This window comes from Aspergillus vadensis (genome assembly GCF_003184925.1).
Source record: "Aspergillus vadensis CBS 113365 unplaced genomic scaffold BO88scaffold_21, whole genome shotgun sequence".
Taxonomy (NCBI): domain Eukaryota; kingdom Fungi; phylum Ascomycota; class Eurotiomycetes; order Eurotiales; family Aspergillaceae; genus Aspergillus; species Aspergillus vadensis.
Window position 1 is genome coordinate 289,719 of NW_020292059.1, and position 24,789 is coordinate 314,507.

Genomic DNA, 24,789 nt, shown 5'->3' on the forward strand with positions numbered 1-24,789 from the left:
TCGGATGCATATTGTTTGCTTCTACTTTGTTGCTACTACTCTGTGTGGCTGCAAAATACTGTGTGTATCGAAATGTGGGCTAGGTAATCGGACGAAGCCGCAATGTTTCGGCCAAATACTACGAGTATCTTTCCTGACAGACAATAACGGCAATATACTACACAAGATAAGATTAAGTCGCGTAAGAGGGGAGCTCATTGTGAAGTGTGGGTAAAGATACATTGAACGGAGAACAAGGGCAGTAGTGGCCGTGCAAAGGGTGAAAATTTGTATCTTGTACACAAGTAAGCTGCTGCATCGGGTGGGTGGGAAGCGCTAACAAGACCAGCTGAACAGAATGCGGTCCATGCTGAGACAGCAGGTGGACTCCACAGGCTTATATTCAAGCTTGAAGAGATTAGCATGAGACTCAACTAACTCTCACCACCACTGGGAAGCAGTGTTGACTGAGGACCTGTGGGGCAGTGTTGTCGAGGGTGTAACTCCTGGTGACGATATGACTTGAGTGACCCGGAGCGTCAAAAAAAGTACAAAACCTGGCGTAAGCTACTGCCGAACCTCACCTGAAAGGGGTATAAGTGCCTGTGTCACAAGAGCTTGATAGCCATAGGCAAAAGGACGAAAAAAAACTCTGCATAACATCATGTGTTGACGGGAGATGAACAAGGCCCCCACCGTTCGTCATGATGTTGCAGAATCACTAAGCAAGTGCCGCTGGACCCGAGTTCCAGGAGTTCTGGTCCTGGGCGATCCGAATGCGGAGACGGCGATCACCTAGGCGATGGGCACTATCTGGACCTACTATCTGTACGTTTATATGAGACTAAATTATAGTCCCGCAGCGGTCTGGACTATCGCCCTGATTATCTCGATCGTGTGTCTCAAAAAGGGGGTTTCTGGTGGAATTGCCCAAGCCAGCCATCGAGGCGGATCTGTAGAGGACATCTACCTAGAATGAGAAGAATAATCGATTAGTTGAGATCATTGTGGGCATGAGACAAACGAAAACCCCAGCTAGCAAGCCACAAAACAGACACCATCACCATATGAGAATAGCTCAAACTCTGTATGACATTGACGAGTTGGTCAAACTTTCGCTTCATGTGTTGGACTGATCGAGGGACCAGGAAATCGATGACATCAGTTATTTTTGGGCGGATTCTTTGGGTCGTGATGACGTCGCGGGTTCCGGGGAAACCAAAAAATAAAAAAGAATGGGTATATATGAAGCTTGCAGTGAGAGATGATCCCAGTTCCCCTGCGAATCCCCTTGATTTCTTAATAGGTTGTTCCTCCGGTTCCTCTGGATTGAAGTTAATTGCAAGAGAAAATTTGCCAATCGCCTTGCGTTGCTCGTGATCAACCAAAATTACTGCCTGATTTTCACCTTGTAATACTGGAGCCTCTCAATCGGGTTTAGTGCTGGTCTAGTCTCGACGTCACGAACGAGACTCTAGAGTTGCAACCACAAGCAGTTCATTTCATTTCCAGCCCAACTCGCTCCACTCTTCCCCCAGCCTTCAAAGGGGAAAAAGCACCCAAAAGCCCACTTCTTCCCCCCCAGGCTCAAGTGAAGGAATTTCGCAAGTGTCATTGATCCATCTGCTCATCGACTCTCAAGCGTGGTTCCTTACCATCATCACCACTCACCCACCTTTCCACCTTTCCCACTTCGGACCATCTCGTGTCTCGATCTCGGACCCGTTGCATTGCCCACCCCTCTCGCCTTGATCCCTCTTCCGTCGCATCCCGTCGCGCCCTCCTGACACACGTCACTCCTGCGCAAAGAATCTCTTGAAAGATACCGCCTCGTCCGATTCGCAGTCAACCTTGGTGGCTTTCTTCTCTATTCCTTCGTTTCATCCCTTGTGTCTAGCCTTTCGCACTCGGACAATTCACCATGCATCGCACCTATTCTATGCGCCAGTCGCGCCTGCCGACGGCTTCGCAAATTGAGAACCCTCCTCCGCCATTGTCTTCCACCAAGACGAACAGAATCTTTGGAAAGGGCGGTTTTGGTGAGTGATCCTCAAGAATGTTGGGTCTTTGTTCTGGATGGAGATCAATGGCTCTGGTCACTCCCTATGCTAGGGGGCCTAGACAACCACTATCTCCTGAGAACGAGCTGGGGTTTGTATGATGTTTATACTGACAATGTCAATTCAGGCCATGCCTTGCGCAAGAACACGGCTGGCGCCTTCGGGCCTGACCTTGCCAGGAAGCTTTCCCAGTTGGTGAAGATGGAGAAGAACGTCATGCGCAGTATGGAGATGGTTTCTAGGGAGCGTATGGAAACTGCTGTATGTATAGCATTCCAACTTCTTGTGAGACACGACTAATTCATGGTGCTGGCAGCAACAACTCTCCATCTGGGGTGAAAACTGCGACGAAGACGTTTCCGACGTCACTGACAAGCTGGGAGTCTTGCTCTACGAGATTGGTGAACTGGAAGATCTCTTCGTCGACCGCTATGACCAGTACCGTGTCACCATCAAGAGCATCCGCAACATTGAGGCTTCTGTTCAGCCCAGCCGCGACCGTAGGTGATTTCTGTCCTATTTATCAAATCTCAGTACTAACATGCAAACGCTTCTAGGCAAGCAAAAGATCACCGATGAGATTGCTAAGCTCAAGTACAAGGACCCCAACTCTCCCCGCATCGTTGTTCTGGAGCAAGAGCTTGTCCGTGCTGAGGCCGAATCCCTCGTGGCTGAAGCCCAGCTCTCCAACATCACTCGTGAGAAGCTCAAGGCAGCCTTCCAGTATCAGTTCGACGCACTCAGGGAGCATTGCGAAAAGGTGGCCCTCATCGCTGGTTACGGCAAGCACCTCTTGGACCTGGTCGATGACACGCCGGTTACTCCAGGCGAGACTCGCCATGCTTATGATGGATATGACGCCAGCAAGGCCATCATCCAGGACTGTGAGGAAGCCCTCGCCAACTGGGTCACCTCCAAGGCGTCGGTCAAGCCCGCTCTCTCCCAGCGCTCGCGCACCCTGTCTCAGCGTCACCGTGAGACCCTCAAGGGCCGTGAAGGCGTCGATCTTTCCGGCCAGGACCAGCCCATGGGCCGTGACTCTTGGGTGCCCGCGGATCAGCATGCGACCTACCAGCACGAGGTAGAGGATGGTGAGGAAGTGGCCAGCACTGTGGATGGAGAGTCGCGGGGTCGAGAAGAGGAGCGGGAGCCCGTCACGGTGTCTGTTTAAATAGGATGAGAAAGTGGTGAAGATCAGCTTACCTTGGTGGATCATATATGATCATTGAGACCGCCAAAGTACCGATCAATCTCTCATCTTTGTCTCTATATTTGCGGTTTGAGATTCCCGCTCGATATGATTTTGTCGTTCTTCCTTGATGCCTTTTGTGTTTCTTTTACCCCTAACGAGTTTTCCGTTACCTTACGATTAATTTACTCCCTGACGACGCATGTCCCGACAATATTATCGAGATTATTCCCCTGTTGGTGAAGGAAATGAAATCCGACACAAGTGGTGGAAATATCGCGATCCAAAGAGACATGGCCAGGTCAAAGGGGAACTTACTCTATTGTCGAACTGATTAATGTATTACTATACCACCTGCGAGGAGGATGGAACAGAGAGAGGAGAAAGACAGAGTATTTATAGTTGGTGCAATCCTTGAGTTCGTCTTGTGCTCGTGGTTTGAATCTCTGTGTTTTGGGATAGGAGTAGTAGGTACTTAATGAACTTGTTAATGAGCTGTGCAATGGCCTATACATTATTCCCTTGTATCAGATGAGTCCCACGGAGACTTGCAGTCACAGCTAATCCTGTGACTACTTAGAAGCACGTAATTTCTTCCAGATCAACTTACTACTAACACAGCAGTCATATTCACAGCCCACAAACCAAGCACACCACCCACACACTACCCCCCCAAAAACGAGCAAAAAGCAACGACCCAAAAGAAAAGGAAAGCCAAATGACAAAAACACTACTTTACATTCTCCAACCCCCACGTCCAATACAATTTAATTTAGTAAACAAAATCGTGACCATCTCTCTATATCACGTCATTCATTCCTCAAAATAAGAATCCATCTTACTCAAACTAGGAAAGGTACTTAGTACGGGCCTTTCAATTAGTTTACCAGCTTACCTTCTCAGATCGATCGATCGGGTCTTACTACTGTATGCAGTACATAAAATCCTAAGGACAAGATACTTACGATACATAGGATCCTGATCTGAGATAGCAGCAGCAGCAGCAGCAGCATGGGACTATAGTATGTATGCACAATTAAAATACATTGTAGATGTTGGTATCATCACGGAGTAAAGATCAGCCGGGCTTGGATAGCTGCCTGTCTTCTCCCCTTGCTAAGTAGTTAGTAGTGTGCTAGCATCCTTAGGCAGTATTAGGGGGGTGATGTCACGGGCGGAAGAAATGGCGGTCGGGGCGGGAGGGAGGGAAGGAGGGGGGCCACCAAGCCGGATTCCCCGGATTGGTGGTTTTGGGCGCAGTAACCATGTGACCCTTGTCTTTGTTGCCTTATAGAGATTACCCACTAGGACTACATGTTTAGAGACTGTGGCTGAATACTGTCAGTCAAAGACGGTTTATCTCTTCTACGGCTACTCTGATAACTCGCTGGTCTGTAGAAATAAGCCGTGCAGTTCATTCTGGCACTTGGGCTCGGCTGAAACCCATTCGGCATATAGTAGATAGATGATAGATGATAGTATGAGTCTGAAACACCGTGTACAAGAGTCGAGTCTTCGAGACCACTCAGTTGCACGTGGGCTGGTCAATGCGTTTAACAGCAACAACAACACCAACACCAACAGAAAACACAAGAGATGAACAAGCAACCCTTCCCAGTACTCCGATTGCGGGGGCACGTATGTATATGTATAAGGGGTTTAGAGGACTCTATCCCTGACCCCCGGCCCGCTGAAAGCTCACAACAACAAGCATAAGCAAAACCATGTCCATGGCCCTTGAGAAATAACCGAACCAGGCTGAAGACGACCCACAAACCCTCATCTTCGCGCACACAAACAGGAGATAGAAGAACATAGGAAACATGTCATTACATCGTCATCTGACTCCATCCTAGGATGGATAACCAGCCTAAAAGAGGGAAACGAAAACAGATGCGACGGGCCACTCAGTCTGTGAGTGAACCCATACAAAAGAAGACCCATGGAGATCCACGCAGGTACTATGTAAATATCGAAATGATTGAGGACGATGAAGCAAGGCACAAAGAAGCTCAAACAAAAAAAGGAATCAAGAATGCAACTTCTTTTCTTTGACTTCAGTTGTCGGTCCCGACGCCCTTCTTTTTTGGCTGAATATGTTTTTGCCCGGGGCCAGTAGCGTTGGTACCTTGGGAGGCCAAGGCTGTGCTGTCATTTGGGGGAGGAGCCATGCGAGTCGAGCTGGCTTCGTGCTTTTCGGTCAAGAGGTTCTTCAGCCAGCGGTTCTCCATTTCGAGCTGCGCTACACGCGCCTCGAGAGTCGCGTTCTTCTCGGTGGTTTCGCGCACGGTGCGTTCGAGGGCCTGTTCGCGCTGCTTCTTCTTCATGCGAAACCGGGCGCTGGCAGCCGTATTGCGGCGTCGCCGGTCTTCTTCGGCAGCACGGCGGACGCCCTCCTCCTGGCCAAGGGCGGAAGCAAGGTGATCGCCAGGAATCTGCGTGCTGTACTTGCTGTGGTTGATGTGGCCGTTTGGAGGTGAGATGGAAGAGGAGACATCGGAGGGTGTCATAGCACCCGCACCGTGCCCCAGGTCATCGGGAGGACCATATGAGATAGGTGGATAGATGGGATGAGCTGAGTAGGACAGCATTTGGTCTGTATAGAGGAGTCAATACACTTGTCCCTTGGTAGTAGGTAGCGTGGGGTGGTAACACCCAAAGCCAAGAAGTGATATGGAGACAGCAAGCAGAAGGGGACAATGTTCAAGATCGGAAACAGAAGCAGGGGGAACATGGAGCACTTGAAGGGGGCCTTGGATGATCAAGAAGAGGTAAGCTCGGCATAAGGGTCCGTTAACGACAGGGTTCCCGACGTTGTCATTGGTGTGAACGATTGCGTGCTCAAATAGAGCGCTCATCCAGACATGGGGATGGCAACCCACCAGAACCTCAAGCTAAAGACACCAAAGACGAGCGAAAAGCATAGAAATAGAATCAAGGTGGGTAAGGTGTCCCGGAGCTGCAGAATTTTCGCAATGCAGCGAAAATTAAACAGAATCCAGAGAACTCCCCCGAAAAAGTAAAGGGGGAAAAGTGGTTACAGAGGGTATTCAATGTGGCCATTCTCAGGCAGCCAGAATTAAAGGACGCAGGGAGGATCAAGTTCAAGACAATCTGGTCACAAGCAACAAGGACAAGGCATCTGCGGTTACATGCGCTTCCACAGCAATCTTCGAGCATAACAAAGCCATCCAATGCCGTAGGGCTAGCGAAATTAAAGCGAACCACAAAGCACGAAAATTGCGCAAACGATGCAACGATGAGAGTCATAGATCTTGGGAGACTTACCATGATACGGATATCCGCGCACATCGATCGGACTGCGTTCGTCCTCAATGCTATCATACGAACTGACGGAGAGACCGCCCATCCCCTCAGTCTGATCGTAATCCATGTTCAGATTCGAAAAGGCAGCCAGGCCGGTAGAATCTGCGTCAAAGGAATAGTGACGACTCTTGGCCAAGTTAGGATCGTGTCGAGAGAGAAGAAAGTTGAAGTTTTCGAGCCTATCGAAGCTCGAGGCTGTCTGACGAGCGAGGTGCTCATCTGACATATTGGCAGTGGAGGAGGTATTTAGAGGGATTCCGGCCCTTGCCCTCTAAATTAGGTTCGTTTTTGGGTATTTTTCTTTTTCGTAACCGCTTGCCTCCCAAATTGCTTGGTGGCTGCGTCCCGGACAGGCAAGATCCAGAAGTGGTTTAGATGACAACAGAATGGTACAGAATTGACAAGCCAATGTCAAACCCCAGATCAGCGTGTTTAAGAAAAATAAAAATAAAAAAGGAGGGGAAGGGGTGTGTGTGAGTGTGTGTGTCTGTGAGTGGAAAAGTAAGGTTCGGAGATAATACAGGTTGGCAGGAATATTTCACAGGATGCAGATTGGGTGACTTGTAGCAAAGATATCTGTTCTGCATTCACTCCATCGCTCGCTATGGCATGGCCCGGGACGGCTAGCCACGTACGCAGAGAAGCACGAGCAGTAATGGGACAATGGGCCGGGAGGGATGAGTGGGAAGGAGGGTAGAAGGGGGCGACCGGGAAAGCTAGTCAGGTTGCGATGTGGATCGAGACCAAGCGTGGCCAGATTAAAGAGAGGGGTGGGATTTCAGGTGAGTACTAGAGTTAGTTGCAGAAGGAGGAAACGACCAGCAAGCAGGACCATGTATCACCAGGGCAAAAAGATGAGAAAAACGAGCGTCAGGCCGGGGAATAAGCATGAAGGACCACGCAGTTGTGGTGATCGTCTCATGCCCGGGCAAGGCTAGTGGATGATCTGATAGAATGGAGAAATGTCGTGATCGCACGCTGTGGTTGGCCAGTCACAGCCTCGGAAATGGCCAAATGATTTCACCGCTTTGGGAGGCGGGCAGTTGCGGAGGAGTCCGGAGAGCGGGAGAGGAGGAGATGGATAGATAGATATAGTTCCCAGGGGAAAGGAAAGAAAAAGTTGGGGAGAGGGGGGTGGGAAAGATAAAACAGAAGAAGATTGGATCGGATAGATTTTTGGGGAAGAAGGGGGAGAAAAAAAATACCAGTTACTACTACTTACTGTACTTACTCATTCCAGAATGTTAGGGAGAAGGCCCGGGTAGTAGGGAAGAGGAGGGGGGGAGGAGCACGGCACTGGGTACGACACAGTACCGTTCTAACTACTAACTACAACTACTTACTACTTACAGTACAATGCGGACGTCAACCTGTTCGATCATCGCCCAGATGTGACAAAGACAGGCGAACGCCGTCCGAGAGGAGCGAAAAGTCCCTCCCAGTCCCGCCCACTCCAACCAACTGAAAAGGGGAAGTGCCACGGCACGGAGAACTAATTGGTAATCATGGGTAATTTTGATACCCACATTTTATTGTGGCTTAACTATGAATCCAACATCTCCGTTACGAGAACGTGACAGAGAGCCAACGACCTTCAATCTAACATTATCCGCCGCAGATTAGTGTGGCCCGTCTTGGGGTTAGCTTCCCACCAGGGGTTGGACCATGAGCCAATCCCCTTCCCTATGCACTGTCTCCTCCCAGATATTAATATTCTCTTCCAGTCCACCCATCGCTGAGCCAGACCTTGGATTCTCCACTGCTCTCACAAAAGCACCTTTGTCCGAGCCCTGGGATATTCTGTTTTGCCGTTTCACTATTGATCGGAGCAAATCATAATCAGTTAAACGCGTTGCTGAATGACGCGGTCCTTCCGGCCGTTGCTTCCTCGATCGAACTTTCGAGGCATCTGGTCAACTAACCATAACTACTACCAACTTGCAAGCTTGGCGCTTCTGCCCGTCTCCTGAATCCATCTTCTTGCTCCTCGGTCTCTATCTCTACTGGAGGGACTGCTTTCCCCGCGCTCCACGGCGGAATATGACCTCACTGTGCTGATGGCCATCTTTGTTTGGCTATGATCAGACCGATCGACCACACTGCTCCCCAGTCCAACTTCCTAAACGGGTTCCCTTCAGGTGGGAAGATCTTTCTCCCCTTACATAGTCCTGTCGAGTTCCGAGGATTTGGTTAGTTGCGTCCTCGACTGGCCTGCAGAGTATACTTAAGTACGGTCCTTACACCTGCACTGGTTTCGTTGCACAATTCCCGCAATGTGCATTATCTGGACCATGCGGTTGCTGTCGATTACAGTTATTTCTTCGCGGGTCACCACAGACTACGCACTGTGTTGACTGGGTAGTCAAAATGGTCCCTGAGTGACGGGAGTTCTCCGGTAGGTGCGACTGACCTAGCACATCATTCCGTACCCACTGCATCCTGCTGTCATTCAGAAAGACCTTCCGATGGATGACACGGTCCATGGAGAAGTCTCGAATCTTACGGAGAGTGGATGTCCTCTCCTCGGGACCATCTCGGCGCCGCAATGGACCACAATAACTCCAACTATGCATTAACCTACGTAAAGAAGGCTTACCACGTCGACAACCTAATAGGTTTTTCCGCGGCCGACTGGATAGGCTACTATCCACTTCTCCAACCGCCCACTGCGCCGCTGGAAGTTGATTCTCCACTGCCAATTCGGGCCCCATGCCACCCAGCTTCATGCTTGACTTCTTCCTGCCCACTTGCCAAGAAGTAGTTTTACATGAAATCTCAGCTCATGTCTTACTCGCGCAGTAGCAATGCCCATAGGGCTCGTATGCTCGGGTCATGTTCCCTTTTCGGACTGTATACATACCCACTAGGTAGAGACCAAGCGTACTACGTAAAATCCAACATGACCACGACAGATCCCGCTCCAGGCTGCGTGTTTTAGGTTTCGTGAGCTGATTAGGACTTTCTAGCCCTCTGCTACTTGAGTGGCGTAGATTGCCACTTACTACAATTAAAGCCTAGGGTAGCCGTAAACTGTCTAGCACAGCGATGGTCACTAGTTATCGCCCCGGCTGGATTATGTTATACTACGCCAGCTTGTATAGGAGACTTGCGAACATCGGAGTTTTAACACGGCAGTAGTCTAATTGGGTATGGTTTACGAATGGTAATCGTTTGCAACTGTCTGTTGTTGTAGAGATGGTACGCAATAACTACACTGGCTGATGAACTAGCACGTGCTCCAGTGTTTACTAACGCGGAGGGCTACGATTCATCTCTCCTTCAGCCGTCATACTTTCTTTCCTTGACTTTCTCTCGTATGCTTGCTTTTTCTGCCCCTCAAAGCTTTCTGACGGAGCAGGAGAAATCCTATCAGAGAAGAATCTATACTACCTTAATCGAGTCCAAGAGTCATCATGTTCGCAGGAAAGACTCGGACACGAACGAACACGTCTCACTCAATAGCGTGTGCGTCTTCTACCAAGCTCTGGTACATCTATCAAACAGATGAGCACCTGTCCATTGGATAATCTGTTTACATCTCACGATTACATGTCACATCTCCTGCTTCCGGGACCTTCAGCTGAGCAGAGTAGGCAACTTCAATCTTACTCATTGAGGAGGCAGAGAGGGAAAAGCACTGCATCTTCCACGAAATGCGGGGGGTTTGAGCTTTCCTGGACTGGAATAGTCCAATAAAAGCCTGATGCGGGCTTTTATCTGATCGGGTTCTGGCCTTAGTCTAAACCTTAGGCGCTGCAACAACTATGGGTTCGTAAGGCTACCAGACCGCATGATCACTTGCTTTAATCCTCTATCGTGCTAATAATGAGCTTCTGCTAGTGATCACCCTCCTCTCTAAAAGCATCCACGAAGCGCGGGAAATGGTCCGAGAACGAGCGGTCGTCTAGAGAAAAACTCAAGGGCGAGATTCGCATGCCTGCGCGTTGTAAAGGCAATAAGTGGCAGGCATTTATAGGGTTATTCGAATCATCTTCAGGCCACGAAGGAAGCCCACGTTGCTTCGAGTGCAACTGTTGGGTAGATATTATACTACCTCTATCGGAGTCGAAGGAGCGACGCTCATTGGTACACACGGGTTTGCAGCGTTCGGTGGCATCAAGCACATCCAATGAGGTAGAAGGTATTCTGCTGGATCGAGAAGTATTACGTCCGAATGGCAAACGCGTGTGTAGCAATGCGAACTGGAGCTATAAAAGGTATGCGTTTGGATTATTCAGAGCAAACAAGTGCGAGCAGGCATCGAGTTAGTAGCTGACTGGGATTCTAAAACGATTCAGTTATCAACTCAACAGTGGCATTACCGACGATATCTAAGGAACCATGGATTCTAGCCGTAAAGAAACATTTACTCTCTCTCTCTCCTATACAATACAACTACGTCACTATATTGTTTGATTTAAAGCAGCTAAGATTCTGAACGGGTGCAGTCAATCTCAAAGCGAGCAAGCGCCAGGGTTCAAAGAGCAGTCCTTCTGGAACGGACTAGAGACACAATCGAACGAACCATCGGCGCCAATGAGCCCGACGGAGACGGAAGCGACCGAGTGCCGACCGCCGAGCGCCTCAAAGGCTAGAGCGTCATTAATAATCTTGGCGATGACCCTCGGTTGGCTGTTCAAGAGGAAAAGGAAAAATCTTGCCCAACGTTGGTCATCTGCTGGCAGTTGCTGTAATATCAGCCAAAGTGATCGGAGGGTCCATTTTACAAACACAGTATATGACACATCGTCCCTGATCTTGCTCTACATCGACCTTCCCCTTTTTCATCGCTTGCTGGGCGGAATAAGCTACACGCCACTTCACCCGAAAAATCCAGCGCTAAGCGGGACCGGCTGTGCCATATTCGATCCATCGCGTGAAGCGCTGTCATAGGCGCGCCGTCAGCTTCCAACTAACGTCCGTTTTCCTGTGTATATCATTGCTTGTGTGAATCGGAGCGCCTTGAATGTTTCTAGTTTGCTTTTCAATCTTGTCTCCGGTTTCTATGCTTTCATAACTGTCAGCCAATCAATACCGGCCATAATTTCTAGTGCTTTTATCACAGACAAGACGACTGGCTGCTCTGTCTCCATCCGGTCCACTAAGCCCCCCTATGGGCCTTCCTTACTCATGGTCACAGTAAACAGTTGCTTTGTGCATACAAAGCCATGCAGAACTCAGAAGTAGCTGCGGGATTGTTGCCCTCATGGAGTGTGCAAGATAATCATCCCATCATCCACAAGGGTGCAGGCACCCACAGCGGCCAAGATCTGAAGAGTCGGAGGCGCAACCCACTGGTGAGCGACATCCTCTCCCGCTCTTGGATGTACATCAGTTGAACTTATGGTGGCAGGCATGCGAAGCGTGTTATAAGAAAAAGGTCAAGTGCGAGACCGAAGGTTCCGGCGCAACATGTATACAATGCCTGCGTCGTAATACAACTTGCAAATTTACCACGAGAAAAGAGAAAAGAGATGACTTGAAGAGGTAATGATCTACTGTCTAGATTCTCCATGCATATTCGACCTGAAGGCACTTGCTAATAAACACCCGTAGGGCGCACTACGTGAGGACTCTGGAAAACCGAGTGAAGAGGACAGAGTCTATTCTCCGAGCCGCTGGTCTTCTAAGCGATGACCTGATGAGTTTGGATGATGTGCTCAGCGACGATGATGATAGAAGGCCCGACTATGGCAGTGACTCGGGAGATGAATCGGTCTCGCCTTATTTTAGCCCCCGCGAGGTCTCTAGCCGGCGTAGTTCGGGGGCATTGACCTCGGATGGCTCAAGGGACTATGATCATCTGCAGTACCGTGCGCCAACTGAGGAAGACGCAGGATCTACTGCATCTCATGCCACCCCATCTCGTCAGTCACTCGGCCCTACCAACTCGTCCAAGCTTCCTGAGGACGGGAGCTCTTCTTCGAAAAAGTGTCTTCACACCCATGCCCCCGTATTCAAGTTGGATAGCAGAGAGGATTCGAGGTACTACGGTATGGCAATCGTCTATACCGCCACTCTCTGACACCTATTGTGTTTCTAACGTATACTAGGTCGGTCATCTTCGCTGTCCATTCTGTCGCGGGAGGCACTGGATTGGATTAAGCACAAGACGGGCGAAGACACGATACTAAACGTCGTATTTTCCAACTCCAATAGTGATAACGCCTGGGATGCCTGGCGACCGGAAGTTTTCCATGACCTGTTTGCCTCGCAGGTGTTCAAGCCTTTGCCCCCGAGAGCAGAAGTGTTCACTCTGTTGCGGGACTATTTTCGCACAGTGAACCGCCTATTCCCGCTTTATGATGAGTCGTCTTTCATGCAGCTTGTTGAATGGCAATACACCCAACAAACGTGTGACGATGCTGCCCGATGGGCCAGTATCAATATCATCCTCTCGTTGGCCTACGAGTACCGCTTCTCTAACTGTCAAAAATCGGAGAAAGATCGAGAACGTGCATGGCTTTACTACAAGAACGCAATGTCAGTTTTCGCGGAGCTCTCTCTGCGACGGACTGACCTCCTAAGCGTGCAAGCCCTTTTGGGCATGGCTTTCTTTCTTCGTGGAAACTCGGGGACCCAGTCAGCATTACCAATAATCACAGCGGCCATGCGCATTTGCCAGCGAATGGGTCTACATCGCAATATACCAAGGCCTTACCTCACCCCAAAGGAACAGGAGCAAAGAAGGAGGGTATTTTGGATTGCATATATCCTCGATCAAAGGTAAGAAGTGCAAGTTTCAAAATCTTTACTGGGCAGTTTCAACTTATGACTTTTCCTAGCGCCTGTGTTCGGTCAGGAAGCGCCCCAGCCCAGCACTTCGAAGATTTCGATGTGGATTTCCCTGTTGATCATATTCACGATCCGTTTGTCAAAGCTCGCGACGGCTCGTTCTTCCGCCATCTTTGCCAGCTTACGGTGATCAAAAGCCGCGTGTTCAGCAAACTTTATGCAGCGAAAGCTTTGGAGAATAAGTCACCAGAGGAGATCTACAGTAATATTCGGGAGCTACACGATGAGCTTGAGGAATGGAAGCGTGTCAATGCGCTCGAGTTTCGAATGAAACAAAGAGGTGCTGGTCAGGACTTCCTGATCGGCTTTGCCTCGGCAGGACTGCAGTTCGTCTATTATAATACCATGATTATGATACATCGACTGCCTTTAATGATTCAATTTGCCTCGGCGCACTGTATCGCGAGAGGCAACCACCCCCCAATGGACTATGACTTGATATCGAGCGAGGCGTCTGCTTCAGCTGCGATCTGCGTCCAAGCCGCCCGGGACACCGTGAGGCTAGTGAACAATTTGCCATGGGGTGATATTGCCTGGATATGGTAAGCAAGGAACAGAACCCTTGTCTGCGCGGCGGATTCTTTGATGACTGACAGTACCCAGGTCTTTACTGTACTACATCTTTTTGGCAGTCATGAACATTTTTGTGAATATTCTACGAGACCCGCAGAACGAGAAAGTCAAAGACGACCTGCAGTCCCTGAACATGGCGGCGACGTTCTTCGCAACCCTCATTCCCGGTGATGGGCCTGGCCACTACGCCCGCTTTATGACGAGGATGTGCGCCAATTTCGAGCGCATAGCCAGGGTTGTCGTTGAGCGAAATCAGAGAACCGTCAGACCTAGTGAAACGAAACATCACAGTTCATCCCGCAAATCCAGCACTACCGCAAAGGATCAAAGATCCGTGCGTGCGGTATCCCCTCAGTCACCACGCACAACTACCTATTCTACCTCCGATTCAAGCCCTCCCGTGCCTTCCTCCGTCCGCCTAAGCATCGACATTCCGAATCTTGAAGGCCTTCCCCCAGTCAACTCTGCCGGCTACGTGGTCCCCGATGACCTGACCCCCAGTCCAGTACAAGGTCCGACATTCTCCTCTCACCCAGTTACAACCACAACCACGCAGCCTCTTTCTCAATCCACACCTGCACCTCCATCCGGTCCCCCTCGATCCTATGATAACTCTTTACCAACAGGCCTCGAGAGCTCCTTCTTCCCCATCACAGTCAACAGTGACGGCTTCAACTTCTCCCAGCCCGAACTCTGGCAAATTCCCTTAACAGCAGACTGGGAAGTCACGCCACACGCCCTAGGCAGCTTGTTCGGACCCGACTTCAACTACCTTTTCCCCGGGCAAACAGACCCGAGCAGTAATGAATTCCAACCGACGAGCCAAGTTGCCGACCAGCCCATGACAACTGCACCAGCGCCCATGGAGTTCGCTTATGCCAATACCATGGCCGACGCGCAGAATCCCAGCCGGAACCGCAACCGCAGTCAGCATGGCGGGGTGCCTACAACTGCAGATCAGTCACTGCAGGAAAATGAGATGTGGATGGCCAGCATGTATTCGAATCCATATAATCTCCCACCCTGACCAGACCGATACTTTCAGTTTCATGTGTGAATCTGAGAAACGAAACTGTACATACCGAGCATGAGTGACGATTAGATATTCAAATCATTACTATTATTTATCTAGTGGAATAGGCGGATATTGTAATAAAAATTGTGGATATAGTTCATCTTGTACTGCACCTTGTACCTTGTGTAAACCAGTAAAAACCCATAGAAAGAGTAAGATACACAGCATGAAATAGAACACCATCCCCTTCCCTTTGTTGATCCCAGAGTGAGAAAAAGAAAAGATACAGCCTAACCCCAACCAAGCCAAACACCACCAGCCCCATCCATATACATAACCGGGAATAAAAAATACCTACAAAACGAAACAGAGAAACCCCATTCCACAAAAAAACCAAACCAAACCAAACACCTCATCAGGAAAAAAACCACCTAACTAGAACACAACCCCACTAAGCTTCCTAACCGCCATACTCCAAACCCCACCCCCAAGCTTCAACGCAGCCGCATCACCACCCTTCTTCTCAGCACCACCACGCAGCCCTTTCGAAAGAATCTTCCGCATCTCCACCTCCGAAAGACCAGCTTCATTCCCACTCCCGAATCCATAAACTTTACTAGCGATCACATCGGTCTTGATATCCAAGGTACCGATATCGCTCTTGTCACTACCAGTCTCCTGGCCCTCACCATCATGGGTGGTGTTGTGCAAGATGCGGGTTGTAACGGCAAAGTCGACATCAATGCGTCGGCGTTTGCCGGAGGGTGTGGTACCCGTGGAGAGGAGAGTGCATCTTGCGCGGAGCGAGGGAGAGGAGTCGTTGGCTTCGAGGAGCTTGAGTTTGGTGACGCCGCAGAATTCGAGCATGCGGGCTTCTTCTTCGAGTTTGAGAGTGAGATCCCAGGCTTGGGAGATGAAGTGGAGGAGGTGTTTTGGGGTGGGCTTTTGTTGGGGAGTGGTGGTGGTGATGTGGGACTGGAGGGATTTGAGGACAAGGAGGGAGATGGGGGAGAGTTGGGCGGTTGGCGTAGTGGTAGAGCGCTTGGTATCGGATGTAGGGGCGTATTTTAGGTCGATTGGTGTGGGTAGGTTTGTTTCGTTGTCGGTGTTAGTGTGGAAGGAGGCAGGGTGGAAGGTGAGTTGGAGTTGGTTGCGGTAGGACATGGTTATGGCTGGGCCGGCGGAGGATCCTTCTGGAGGGGAGGTCGCGGAGATGATGCTCCAGCCGGTTTGACGCTCCAGGTTGCGGACGGATTCTTTCAGTTCGCTGATCTCTTTGGCACTCCAGCCGCGGCATTCTTCTTTGATTCGTTCTGCTTCCTCGATCTGGGCGGTGTATTCTGCTTTGAGTGCTGTGCCGGACTCGATCGTGTCGGTTTTGGTTTTGAGTTCGTCTTGCATCTCCTGTAGTCGGCGCTTCTTCTCTTCAATTTCAACTTCCACGGTGGAGAGCTTCTCTCTTGTACTGCGGAGTTCGTCCTGGTCGCAGTTCTCCATCTCGTCTGCGAGTTGCTGGAGTGTCGTGGCTTCTTTTTCGAGGGCGGAGTGCTTTTCTTCGAGACCTGGTACGACTTCGGTCAAGAGAGCTTCATGCTTGGATAGGGTGTCGCCGTCGGCCTTCATCTCCTGCACGTGGCGATCAAGTCCGTCTTTCAGGCCTTCGAGGAGCTTCATGCGCCACTCGTACCAGGTGGCTTTGCTTTGGAGTCTGGCGTGCGTCTTGACGTTGCGGAACTGGTTGTCCATCAAGAGACGAATGTCGGGTGGTGCTGTCATGTATTCACGGAACAGCGGCGGATTTTCGGCGTAGGTCTCGGTTTCGATCGAGCGAATGATCTGTCTTCCTTCGGAGATATATGACTTCAGTTCGCGACAAGACTGTAGTAGTATTAGTAAGACGACAAAAGCAATATAGATGGAAGCGCGGAGGCTTACGTGTTGATAGAGCTCGAGCATGGGGACAGTGCAGAAACCAGCTGCCACGCAGGCTTCAAAGTCAGAAGCACTTGACTTAGTCTCGCTCTCAGTTGAAAGTCGCATTGCTCGTTTGGTAGCACTGTCAGGGGCAGTGGTATGCCGCCGTTTTGTCGTCGTAAGCTCCATGAAGTGGATGTTGGTCATGTTCAGGAAGTCCTGCAACTGTATTGGTTCAAATTGCGAACTAGGCTCTTCAGCAACAGCGTCCTGTTCTCCCGTTGGTTCGGCACTAGACGGTGACTTTGAGGACACCCGACCGGGTTTCTCCGGACTGGTCGCCAGGGAGCTGCCTTTCGGCTCCTGGAGAGGAGTGGTGCTCATCTTCAAAGGAGAGCCGCTGAAGAGTTTAAGAGGCGAACGGGCTGCACGCCCAACGGTTTCATCCTTGGACGGAGGTGCAGGAAGCCTGATGTTCTTCACCGGACTCACGTTTTCACGCCCCCTCAAACGCTTTGGTGTGCTATCAACATCTTCATCATCCATATCCAGCTCGGCTGGCCGTTTGCCGAGGACGCCACGAGCGGCGCCAACATGCAAGCTCTTTCTCCCACGCAGCTTATTCTTCTTCGGGGTAAGACTCGAGATCATGTCTTTCAGGTTAGCTGTGGGGTCCCGATCATTGAGGGGTGGGGGCGGAATATGCCCATCTTCTCGGTTCTCTTCCTCTTCGCGCTCCCTCTCAACCTCCTCCTGAAGCTTCACGGGATCTTCAAAGCGCACTCCCTGTTTAGACGGTTCCTGGGGGATGAACTGCGGTGCCTCTTCACCGATCGATCGACGCTTGTCAAGCATAGCGGCCACCTTGGGCGACCCAAGGCCTTCTTTATCGATCCCGAGACCTGAAGATCGTCTTTTTCCATGAGGTTGCAAGACAAACAGAGGAGCAGACTCTCCAGATGCAGACTTTTCGAAAAGACTTTTACGCCTTGGAGACTTCTTCCCGCTTGCAGGTCCTGTAGGGTTCGGCTGCGGTGGCTTCTCGGGCGATGTACTCTGATCATCAGTGGATTTAGACGGAGTTTCGGCAGGTGAGAGTCCGCTGGCTTGCAGCGCCGGTTCCTTCGGGGATGGTTGTGATGTCTGAGAGGTTGGGGTGCTCAAAGCAGCATGGCTTAGGCTTTGTCGGGTCCGTCTGGATCTCACACTCGCCAGGCTAGGGCTTCCGTTCTCTGAGGCAACGGCAGCGACATGGAACGAGGCAGGTGATTTAGCTGGGGACTGACGAGCGGAACCCTGGAAGGGTGAGCTACCGAGGCGAGCAGTAGTCGGTTCAGCATTTGGCTCTACTTCCATTGGTTCTTCAACGGTCTCCTGTGGCCCTGCTTGAGGTGAGATTATCTTACCCACGGCAGCCGTGAAATCCATGCCCTGGGTTTGATCCTCATCTTGTGGTTCGGTTTGCTCCTGAGCTGCGGGAAGTATGCCACCAATGGCCCCAGTCATTTCCATGTCCATTCCTTCATCCATGTTGTCATCTTCGTTCTCCCAGGCAGAGAAATCTGGTGCCTTGGAACTTGGCGTGAAGGATTCTGCTGGGCCGTCGTCGTTCTCATTGGAGACATTAGCCGTAAATGGTTTGTTCAGAACGCCACCAACGACCGACGTGAATTCCATGGTCATCTCCTCATCTTCGTCTGCGTTGCTGTAGGCTCCTGTTGACTTGGCTGGCGAGATAGGTTGCGCGATACCTCCAACGACATTGGTCAATTCCATAGTTTGTTCATCGTACACAGTCTCTGCGCCAAGTGACATGCGACTTCTCATGCTCTGACGACGGCTCTGCTGGCCTGGAAGAATACGTCCAATGGCATTCGTCACTTCCATACTGAGGTCCTCATCCCCATTGTCGCTTGCCGCATCTACCTCAGCCGGTTGGTCGGCCACGAACCCTGAGGGCTGCACATTCTCCTGGTCATGTCGAGCGCTAATGTCTTCCCAATCAAAACTTTGGCGTTCACCTTTCTTGATCCAAGGTTGGAAGGCACCTGTGATTTCCTGATCGGCAATCTCCATCGACATGTCACCGTCATCATCGTCCTCAATGCCACGAGTGCCTGCTTCTCGGGCCGCTTGCCGTAGAGCCTCATTCAGCCGAGCACTGGAGCTGGTGCTAACCTCAGACCCATCTGAGCGAGTCGTGACTGCAGATCGAGCGGTCATATCGTCCATACTCATCGCGGTACTTTCCCCGTCAGAGCCGGAAACAGACGAGTTGTCATCATCGTCGATGTCTTCCTGCGAACCTTGCAATCCGGTATATTCACTGCCGTCCGCCGAGCTCCCGCTGAATGGGCTTGAAGACATCTCCTGCGACGACGTAGAGCGGTTCTGGAGCTGCTGTAGATCTGGGTACTGAACGGGGGAAAAGCCGATATCTGATTCTGCGTCCAGGTCGGGAGAAGGAGGATCTTCCGGGGGATTCTTTTGCGCGGGGGTCTGATTTGCCAGGGACGATGCACGCCTGGTTGAGTTGGAGGTAGACGAAGAGGTCGAGTCATCAGGTATCTCCACAACATTCCACGTGTGCAGTGTTGCTTCGGGGGCAAATGAAACACGGCGATTTGCTGTCGCGATCTGTCAGTTTAATATCAGAATCGGAAAGCTGTATGACGAACCCATAGATTTCCGGCGCGCCTCTCTTCGCTCAAGGATCGTCTTGCGCTCGCGCTCCCGCTGTTCCTTCTCTTCTCGCTCTCTCACCGCGGCCATTTCATCCCGGATTGAAGCGGCGGTGAAGCTATCGAAAGGATTGGACGGGTCGTCACCCACAGAGCCTGACGGTTGTGCCGGAGTATCGAAGTCTATTAACATGCCCTCTTTGCCCTGGTCCGGGGCTTCACCTGTGCCGTCATTGTGAGGTGGACCGCGAGCGGGAGTCCGTCTGCGTGTCTCCTCAAACGTAGGAATGTTGCGAACCGGGGAAACGGGAACTGTAGGTTTCAGGATAGACTTGAGGGGAAAGGCAGCAGTAGACTTGAGCGCGACAGGATTGATATTAGTATAAGCGACAAATGAGGGCGTCGGGGGGCAGAATGCGGAGCTACCTTGCGTCGATTGCCATTTGAATCTTGGAGCGCATCTAGACCACCAGGTCCCAGACTCTTACTGCGCGACTTCTTATCCTTTGCCGAGAGCTTTGGACGCTCACCAATAGGTTGAGAAGAGCTGATATTTGTGGTGGCATTTTCCTTGTCCAAGGTAGAGGTCAACTGCGATCGAGGGACATGGGCGATAGAGCGACGAGATCGCGGGCGGGAAGACCCCGCGGAGTCACTTCGGGACGCCATGGGGAGTCTATACTGAGGGGGACATGAAAAATGAAGAAGAGATTAATGAGGTAGATTGAAAAGCGTCACCCGCGATATCCAACTGACTAGTTAGGGGGATCAGTCCGGGGAATGACAACAATCAACGAGTTTACTCCCCTAAAGTTTCACCATAAACACTTAAGATGGATTGGGCCTCGAGCTTCCCGCGCGTCACCCGGTCGGCGCTCATGTGACTGGGGGATGTAAACAAACCAAAACGGATAGCCCTAGCCGAGTCCCAAAACAGACTAGCGCCCCCATCGCACACTCACAGGCCGAATATCCGCCATCGTCGAATAAATCTTCTCCAACATCGACGTCGACCACCGCAGGCCCCGACACCCACCCTCCGCGACGAATTATACCACCCAGCTCGACTTCGCTTCCTCGTCGGACTGAATTCTCGCAACAATGGCGACCGAGTTGACCGTCCAGTCGGAACGTGCGTTCCAGAAGCAGCCTCACATCTTCGTCAACCCCAAGGCTCAGGCGAAGAGCAAGAAGGTTGGCACCGGCCGTCGTTGGTACAAGGATGTCGGTCTTGGTTTCCGTACCCCCAAGACCGCCATTGAGGGCTCCTACATCGGTATGCACGACCTATGTTGAAATTTCATTTTGCGGCGTTATCGACTTCCGATCATGCGGGACCGGGACTGGAAATCTTTCGGAGGCTATGGGGAGATGAGAATATGCCGCATGGAAAAGGGAGAAAGCACCTGGGGAGCGCCAGCATGAGTCTACGATAAAATGCAACTACACCATGCAAAGGATCGGGATGAAATGCGACAAGAGAAGGAATCAGAGATCACACCTGGAAAGAGCGCTTGGCGACAGATTTGCGGAACCCGGTTATTCTCATCTCTCAAAGGCTCCGGAGAAGTCCAGTCATGTTGTTCAAATCCCAGGTGGGACAAAATAACTGATATCGAACAGACAAGAAGTGCCCCTTCACCGGTCTGGTTTCCATCCGTGGCCGTATCCTGACCGGCCGTGTCGTCTCCACCAAGATGCACCGTACCATCGTCATCCGCCGTGAATACCTCCACTACGTCCCCAAGTACAACCGTTACGAGAAGAGACACAAGAACCTTGCCGCTCACGTCTCTCCCGCTTTCCGTGTTGAGGAAGGTGACTGGGTCACCGTCGGCCAGTGCCGTCCCCTCTCCAAGACTGTATGTCAAAACTTTCTCGGAATATCTTCTACGATCGCTGGTGGCAAATGCGTTTCTTTCCTATACGCCTGGAATGGATACGGATGACGCCCAGTGCTACTGAAGATATTCCAAATATGACTCGCATAACCATCTGCAACGGATGCGCTAACATACTCTTCAGGTCCGCTTCAACGTCCTCCGTGTCCTTCCCCGTACCGGTAAGGCCGTCAAGGCTTTCTCCAAGTTCTAAGCGTCTCGATGAGGAAGGGTGTGTTTTCGCGAGGACGAACCTAGGGCAGCGGCGTGACTGGATATAAACGGAATAGTTTCTCGGGTTGGGATTGTTTCACGATTTCATGTCCCAGGTACCCTTGTGGAAGGAATATCCAATGAAAAAATTACTTTGATTCTCCCACATAGACTTTTTATATCTGTACGAGATCTCAGAGCACTGAGGGAGAGTTCAGTATGCTAGTGTGAAATCTAGCCTTTTCTAATCGAGTCACTGCCGCTTCCAGTTTGGGTCTTTTTTTTTTTGTAATGTTCCTTATCGCTTTCACTGCGGGCACTTAGCGCCAATAGTCAAGGGTAGTCGTAGGTGCACTGATCCTTTCTAGTTAGCTAATTAAAGCAACTACTAGATACATTTTAGTGGCCTTTCAGATATCTCCAGTTCATTTATCAAACACTACATAGTACATCTCTCCCCTTGGTACTAACGTGCACCATTCTTTCGACCACACCTGCCGACCCTTATCTTACAACCTTCTTTGATAATCGTCAGTACTGAACCGATAATACATTGACGACGAGTCCACAATACAGGGTATTGCATACCTGGGGCAGAAAGAAGAACGAGACTACTGAAGAAGCCAGCGTCGTCGACGTTCTCGATCTCTCGCAAACCGAATGTGGGGCAGGACATCCTCTGACAACTCACGGGACATGCTCAGAATTGAATATCTAGTCTCGATATCATGCATAATGTCGCTTTCGCCTTCCACGGATATACCCCTCATTTCCTGAGTATCAATGCTGGATGGTGGCTGCATATAAGATTGGCAGTCGTCCTCTTCCATTTGCTGTGCGAGTCTCGCCTGTTCTTGGACCCATCCGCCAGATTTTGGGTCGAAGATCTCGATGGCTGGGATGCGGGTCTGAGATATGTTCAAATTCAAGGATGACAGTACTTGAGTATCTTCTTCAGGCCAATCGGTAGTCGGTTCACTTGATTGTTCAAGATCTTGCTCGGAAAATAGGTTGATTGGCCGTCCACTGGCTACTTCTTCTTCATCTTCGTCTGTTATCAATCCATCATCTGTATCTCTCATGAAGAATCGGTCAGGAGTTAAAAGGGGTTTTCGGTCTGAGGCTAACTCGCGGCCCATGCAAGGTGAGCTGGCACCGGTATCCTCAGCTTCGCTATAACTCATATTCTCGTCTTCTGCAATAGATCCACACTCGGTGACTGAGTCGTCATCCGATATATCATGAACAATGGATTCTGGACGTCCGACTTCGCTGACACTGATAGATGGTATAGAGCGATCGTAGCCAGCATATACTCCCTCATAAAAGGACTCCCAAGTCCCTTGCCTCTTCAGTCTCCAGGAGTGGAACAAGCCCTCGCTCACCTCCCTGCTGAATTCGAATGGGAGATTAATAGAGTTAAGAAATTTTCCTATTGCATATCCCGAAGTGCGGTCAAGCTTGCCGGCATCTCTAGCTAGCTCGCCATGCAACTGCTTTCTGTTATATTTATGAGACGTAAGTTTATCAAGCTGTAGAAACTGCCCAATCTCAACATTCTCATCTGCGAGCTGTTGTATCGTGCTTATTTTTACAGCACATATTATAGCAGCGGGTGGTATCTTTCCCCATACCAAGAACTCGCCTCTACCGTCGTAGCCTCGGATACGCAAGTTCTGTTCCCTGAAAAGCTTAATCGCGGGATATACGTCGGTATCAAGCTTATGTGTGTCAATGATGGATATAATAGCGCCTTCTTTGTTCCAGAGTGCTCTATGAACAGGCGATAACATTGAGCGAAACGTGGATATGAACGGTGATGGCGTTTTGTCGATGTGAACATGTCTAGTGAAGTAGTTGATAAATTCTTCTTGAGATATATCCCCAGGTGTGAAGAATTGGCGTCCATCTGCAAAAAGTCCGGCCAGGAAAAGCATTTTTGAATTGACGCCTTGACTGTCGATATTGGACCATCTGTATATGACAGGGGGCACTTCATCAGTCCAACGTGAACGACATCCCACAGTATTCAATTCTTTATGTGCTTCCTGCTGAATGTGGTATTAGTTTATATGTTACTCGGGTATTACTTGGGTCTTACATTCAAAATCTGCTCTTGTACACACCAGAAGCATACTTTGCCGCCACCACTGCATAGGTTAATATCGATTTGAGTTATATCAACGATTTCTGGTACTGGGGCTTGCTCCTGCACTTCAGTAATACCAACATCTCTTCTCTCAGGGTGCTGTGTCATAGACGTGTGCTGAGGAGTTATCTCTGGCGTGTCGACTGGTGGTGTCAGGCTCTGCTGATGGCTGCAAATTTCCTCATCATCGTCGACATAGTTCGGGACTATGTGTAAACCTAGTAACCTCGCAGTCCTTCTGATCCGTCTTAAGATTGGGATCCAGCGCCAATGCCCCTCGGATGTATGCTGCTGAACTTCTCTCCACTCCGGGTACGAATATCTCACCATTTCACCCCACTGCGCGCGTAGAGTACTTGATGGGATGCCCTCAGTAAATCCGCATTCTGTCACTTCCGAATCAAACACTCGATTGAATATGTCTCTGAAGGCGCTCATGTTTCTCTGAAAGAACTCATATAGACAGCAGAGGAACAGTCTCTGTTCCCGTGTCCATTTGTTTTGGAGTCGTGGGGTTCTATAGTCGAGACCAATCTCGGGCTTCATCATGGCAGTTGAATAATAAGGGTAAAGTAGTGAGATATAGTAGAATGAGAGTCTCGAGATAAGGATCAACGAGTTCAAGATGGGCCACAGAAGTGAAGTGAGCGAGAGATATCGGAAGCTTGTTTTCAGCAGGAACTTGTGGATGAAGAATAAGCGAGGAAGCCATAATAGCTTGATCATAAACTTCAAACATAGCTACAAGTCTGTATAATGCAAATTCTTCTCTGGGACAGTGAGCCAGGTTAAGAAAGAGGCGTTTGCCTACTCTTCAAACAGTAAAAGTGGGCTAGCTAGTATTGATTTCGATTTGAGTGTTGCCACTGAAACCTATATTCATAAAGAATTTCACTCAATATAAATAAGTCCAGGTCATGTTAGAGTATCGTTAACAGAAGTTGAACTTGACACTATTATAATGACTTTTTGGAAAGTGATAGTGAGGTTACTGGTAGTAGCTGAGGCATTTCA

General features: G+C 50.2%; 6 protein-coding genes across 6 annotated transcripts; 3 read left to right on the forward strand and 3 right to left on the reverse strand.

The window, feature by feature from the left end:
* Window positions 1-1,900: 1,900 nt before the first annotated feature.
* On the forward strand, window positions 1,901-3,210 carry BO88DRAFT_427874 (Eisosome component PIL1/LSP1 family protein; the record flags this gene model as incomplete). Its single annotated transcript, XM_025709042.1, has 4 exons — window positions 1,901-2,018; window positions 2,167-2,300; window positions 2,356-2,539; window positions 2,597-3,210. The coding sequence occupies 4 exons, from the start codon at window positions 1,901-1,903 to the stop codon at window positions 3,208-3,210; spliced, it is 1,050 nt and encodes a 349-aa protein (XP_025560159.1).
* Window positions 3,211-5,285: 2,075 nt separating this feature from the next.
* On the reverse strand, window positions 5,286-6,781 carry BO88DRAFT_346306 (bZIP transcription factor; the record flags this gene model as incomplete). The annotated part of the gene is made up of 2 exons (XM_025703334.1): window positions 5,286-5,824; window positions 6,517-6,781. 2 exons carry the CDS (start codon window positions 6,779-6,781, stop codon window positions 5,286-5,288), a joined length of 804 nt encoding a protein of 267 aa, XP_025560160.1.
* A 4,805-nt stretch (window positions 6,782-11,586) lies between these two features.
* BO88DRAFT_116533 (transcription factor domain-containing protein) lies at window positions 11,587-15,162 on the forward strand. The gene is made up of 6 exons (XM_025701316.1): window positions 11,587-11,852; window positions 11,909-12,042; window positions 12,112-12,548; window positions 12,609-13,281; window positions 13,341-13,892; window positions 13,954-15,162. The coding sequence occupies exons 1-6, from the start codon at window positions 11,724-11,726 to the stop codon at window positions 14,948-14,950; spliced, it is 2,922 nt and encodes a 973-aa protein (XP_025560161.1). The 5' UTR covers window positions 11,587-11,723; the 3' UTR covers window positions 14,951-15,162.
* Window positions 15,097-20,319, reverse strand: BO88DRAFT_370412 (kinetochore-microtubule binding complex subunit SPC105). Its single transcript, XM_025704173.1, has 4 exons — window positions 19,960-20,319; window positions 19,531-19,888; window positions 16,874-19,479; window positions 15,097-16,816 (listed from the first exon to the last, which is right to left on the reverse strand). The coding sequence occupies exons 1-4, from the start codon at window positions 20,200-20,202 to the stop codon at window positions 15,374-15,376; spliced, it is 4,650 nt and encodes a 1,549-aa protein (XP_025560162.1). The 5' UTR covers window positions 20,203-20,319; the 3' UTR covers window positions 15,097-15,373.
* A 236-nt stretch (window positions 20,320-20,555) lies between these two features.
* BO88DRAFT_393314 (40S ribosomal protein uS17) lies at window positions 20,556-21,765 on the forward strand. Its single transcript, XM_025705102.1, has 3 exons — window positions 20,556-20,809; window positions 21,157-21,395; window positions 21,559-21,765. The coding sequence occupies exons 1-3, from the start codon at window positions 20,635-20,637 to the stop codon at window positions 21,625-21,627; spliced, it is 483 nt and encodes a 160-aa protein (XP_025560163.1). The 5' UTR covers window positions 20,556-20,634; the 3' UTR covers window positions 21,628-21,765.
* Window positions 21,766-21,806: 41 nt separating this feature from the next.
* On the reverse strand, window positions 21,807-23,419 carry BO88DRAFT_393318 (uncharacterized protein; the record flags this gene model as incomplete). Its single annotated transcript, XM_025705103.1, has 2 exons — window positions 21,807-23,197; window positions 23,261-23,419. The coding sequence occupies 2 exons, from the start codon at window positions 23,417-23,419 to the stop codon at window positions 22,238-22,240; spliced, it is 1,119 nt and encodes a 372-aa protein (XP_025560164.1). The 3' UTR covers window positions 21,807-22,237.
* Window positions 23,420-24,789: the final 1,370 nt, after the last annotated feature.

Bases quoted from the DNA above. Each gene is read 5' to 3' on its own strand.
- BO88DRAFT_393314 (XM_025705102.1), top strand. From the start codon at position 20,635: ATGGCGACCGAGTTGACCGTCCAGTCGGAACGTGCGTTCCAGAAGCAG. The intron at 20,810-21,156 runs GTATGCACGACC...GATATCGAACAG, and splicing joins CATTGAGGGCTCCTACATCG to ACAAGAAGTGCCCCTTCACC. The intron at 21,396-21,558 runs GTATGTCAAAAC...CATACTCTTCAG, and splicing joins GCCGTCCCCTCTCCAAGACT to GTCCGCTTCAACGTCCTCCG.
- BO88DRAFT_116533 (XM_025701316.1), top strand. From the start codon at position 11,724: ATGCAGAACTCAGAAGTAGCTGCGGGATTGTTGCCCTCATGGAGTGTG. The intron at 13,282-13,340 runs GTAAGAAGTGCA...GACTTTTCCTAG, and splicing joins GCATATATCCTCGATCAAAG to CGCCTGTGTTCGGTCAGGAA. The intron at 13,893-13,953 runs GTAAGCAAGGAA...GACAGTACCCAG, and splicing joins GGTGATATTGCCTGGATATG to GTCTTTACTGTACTACATCT.
- BO88DRAFT_370412 (XM_025704173.1), bottom strand. From the start codon at position 20,202: ATGGCGTCCCGAAGTGACTCCGCGGGGTCTTCCCGCCCGCGATCTCGT. The intron at 19,480-19,530 runs GTTCGTCATACA...AGATCGCGACAG, and splicing joins GGCGCGCCGGAAATCTATGG to CAAATCGCCGTGTTTCATTT. The intron at 16,817-16,873 runs GTAAGCCTCCGC...ATACTACTACAG, and splicing joins TGCTCGAGCTCTATCAACAC to TCTTGTCGCGAACTGAAGTC.